Raw genomic sequence first — 2343 nt, 5'->3', positions numbered from 1 at the left:
CCGTAAATAAGGAGTGGTGGCTTAGTGTACTTCAAACCTGATCCCACCTTCACCCCCTCCCCAAGTCCGAACTCAAGTGAAGCAGCATTCCTTTTTGTTTCAACAACATAGACTACGTTTAAAACATCATGAGGAAGGTCCAAAACATGGATTACAAAAGGTCCAGAAACGACATAATTGCTTTCAAGGGCAGCCATTTCTGTAATGTTCAAAAATAGACTCCCCTCTCAGAGATGTCAAGAAAATGTGCCCTGATCAGCTGGTGCGCCTCTGTGCGCCTTGTCCCCTCCAAAACCAAAGGGCCCCCGTGTTCAGCCTTCATATATATTTATATATGAACATATATACATATGAACACAGAAACTTATGTTCATGTGTATATATAAATTTGCTCTTGCATGGGCTCATCCGCAGGTTCACATAGAAAAAAAAGTGACAGTACTGTATTAAGTCCTACCACGTTCTGCCGTAGAGGAGGTTTGAGCTGACCATGTTACTGGTGTAATCTACAGCAGATGTGTCTATCTGGGCCATGTTGAGCTGGCTGTGCAGTGAGGGGGGGCTGGGCGACATCTCCTCCAGCTCCAAAGCGTTCACCTGCTGCTGGTTTTGATGCTGGGTGAGGCTGCTGGTCGTGGATGCGAGCACAACTCCGGCTCCGTTCTGTTGTTGGCTCTGCTGTTGGCTCTGTTGTACCTGTTGCTGGTTCGGCGTCGGCGTGTTGGAGCCGTTCTGGCACGGTTTACCGTCCTTCACCAGAACTGGCACGGCTACGCGCCTCGGGGACTGCGCCTGCTGCTGGCACAGGTTACCGTCCTGTTGCTGCTGCTGCAGCTGCTGCGCCGCCTTGTCCTTGGCCTGGCGCTTCATCTTGTACCGGTGGTTCTGAAACCAGATCTTCACCTGGGTCGGCGTCAGGTGGATCATACTGGCCAGGTGCTCCCTCTCGGGCGCCGACAGGTATTTCTGCTGCTTAAACCTCCTCTCCAGCTCGTAAACCTGAGCCTGCGAGAACAGGACGCGCCGTTTCCTCCTGGGCGCAGCGTGGAGAGCTGGCATGGATTTGGTGGCGTCCGCCATCCCTGAGAGACTCCCCATGCCGGTCATGTTCATACCTGTGGAAGGTCCCATGAATCTAGAAACTTAAAAATATACATACATATACGTGCGTTCAATAAACAGAAGAGGAGAACACTGTTTCGCCTGTAGTAGTCTTTATTGATTATTGGCTGCTATATGTGTTAATTATTAAAGTTAGAAAGCATAATCTTAAATACACATTGATAATAATCATAAAATAATAATAATTGTAATAATGATAATAATAATAATGATAATGATAATAATAATCTAGATCTTGCTTTCAAGTATTTTCTCATGCCAAAGATAAAAAAAAGTCGAAACAGACTTGAAATAATGATCTCCTTTTCAGTTTAACCGTCAGAAATGATCAATTTAAATTAAAGATTTATTAAATAATGTACAGTATATGCACGAACTTTTTTATCGTTAGCTGCAAAACATGAATTAAATATTTTTAAAAAAGCGATACGTGTTAAGTTTCGTGCGTTGTTTCTCTCTCTCTTTACTGAAATGCCAATTTATTTCTTTTATTTACGACGAAATAAAACGAGAAAAGTGTACATAAATGCGGTAAAAAAAAAAAAAAAAAAACAACAAAAAACTTACTTGTGGAGTATCTTGGATCTGGGTTGGCGCTGTACCACCCTGTTGCTGCTGCACTATTCCGCATGCTTTCCTGGTACGACGGGAGGTCTCCCATGTTGCCAATGCTTCCATTGCAGTATCCCCCCATTGCGCTGTGGGAGAACTGGGAGACGGTGTGCGGCATGTGGTAAGTGGTGGCCACGGTGGCGTTATGGCCCATGGAGTGCTGTTGCATGCCGGTCTGAGACACCTGAGGCTGTCGGTAGGCTCCCAGTGGAGAGGTTAGGTTCCCTGCGCCGTCCATGCCACTAAACTTCTTGTAGGTCTCCTCGATTGGACTCAAAATATCTGTCACTGAAAAAGGCGTAGTGTGCTTTGGGCTCAACGACATGATTCAGAAAGCAGGTAGATTTTTGTGTTTGAGCAGATCAACCGTGTTGTTGTATCGGCTCTCTCCTTGGTGGATGTCTACGTAAGAGAGTGCTTGTAGAGCGCCTGAGATCCTATTGATCGCCTTGGAGAAGGAGGCGAGCCCAGGGCGCTCTTAGCCCGGGTTTATTGGAGCCAGGAGCCAGGTTTACGACAAACACAGGGGGCGGAGCAAAACTCCTAAACCAGCAAACAATAGTCATTGACATTTTAGGGAAATAATTCATGAAAACACACTTTGCTTTA

At 45.9% G+C, this 2343-nt stretch overlaps 1 protein-coding gene across 1 annotated transcript; it reads right to left on the bottom strand.

Moving 5' to 3' along the window:
* Nucleotides 1-255: 255 nt before the first annotated feature.
* On the bottom strand, nt 256-2111 carry nkx2.4a (NK2 homeobox 4a). Its single transcript, XM_042501252.1, has 2 exons — nt 1690-2111; nt 256-1115 (listed from the first exon to the last, which is right to left on the bottom strand). Exons 1-2 carry the CDS (start codon nt 2057-2059, stop codon nt 454-456), a joined length of 1032 nt encoding a protein of 343 aa, XP_042357186.1. The 5' UTR covers nt 2060-2111; the 3' UTR covers nt 256-453.
* Nucleotides 2112-2343: the final 232 nt, after the last annotated feature.

Source organism: Plectropomus leopardus, chromosome 14, assembly GCF_008729295.1.
Source record: "Plectropomus leopardus isolate mb chromosome 14, YSFRI_Pleo_2.0, whole genome shotgun sequence".
Lineage (NCBI taxonomy): Eukaryota > Metazoa > Chordata > Actinopteri > Perciformes > Serranidae > Plectropomus > Plectropomus leopardus.
The sequence above is the reverse complement of the archived record's forward strand: the minus strand, read 5'-3'. Positions and strand labels throughout refer to the sequence as shown.

Excerpts from the sequence above, each read along its gene's own strand:
- nkx2.4a (XM_042501252.1), bottom strand. The coding sequence starts at position 2,059 with ATGTCGTTGAGCCCAAAGCACACTACGCCTTTTTCAGTGACAGATATT. Across the intron at positions 1,116-1,689 it reads AGATCCAAGATACTCCACAA|GTATGAACATGACCGGCATG; the intron begins GTAAGTTTTTTG and ends GACCTTCCACAG.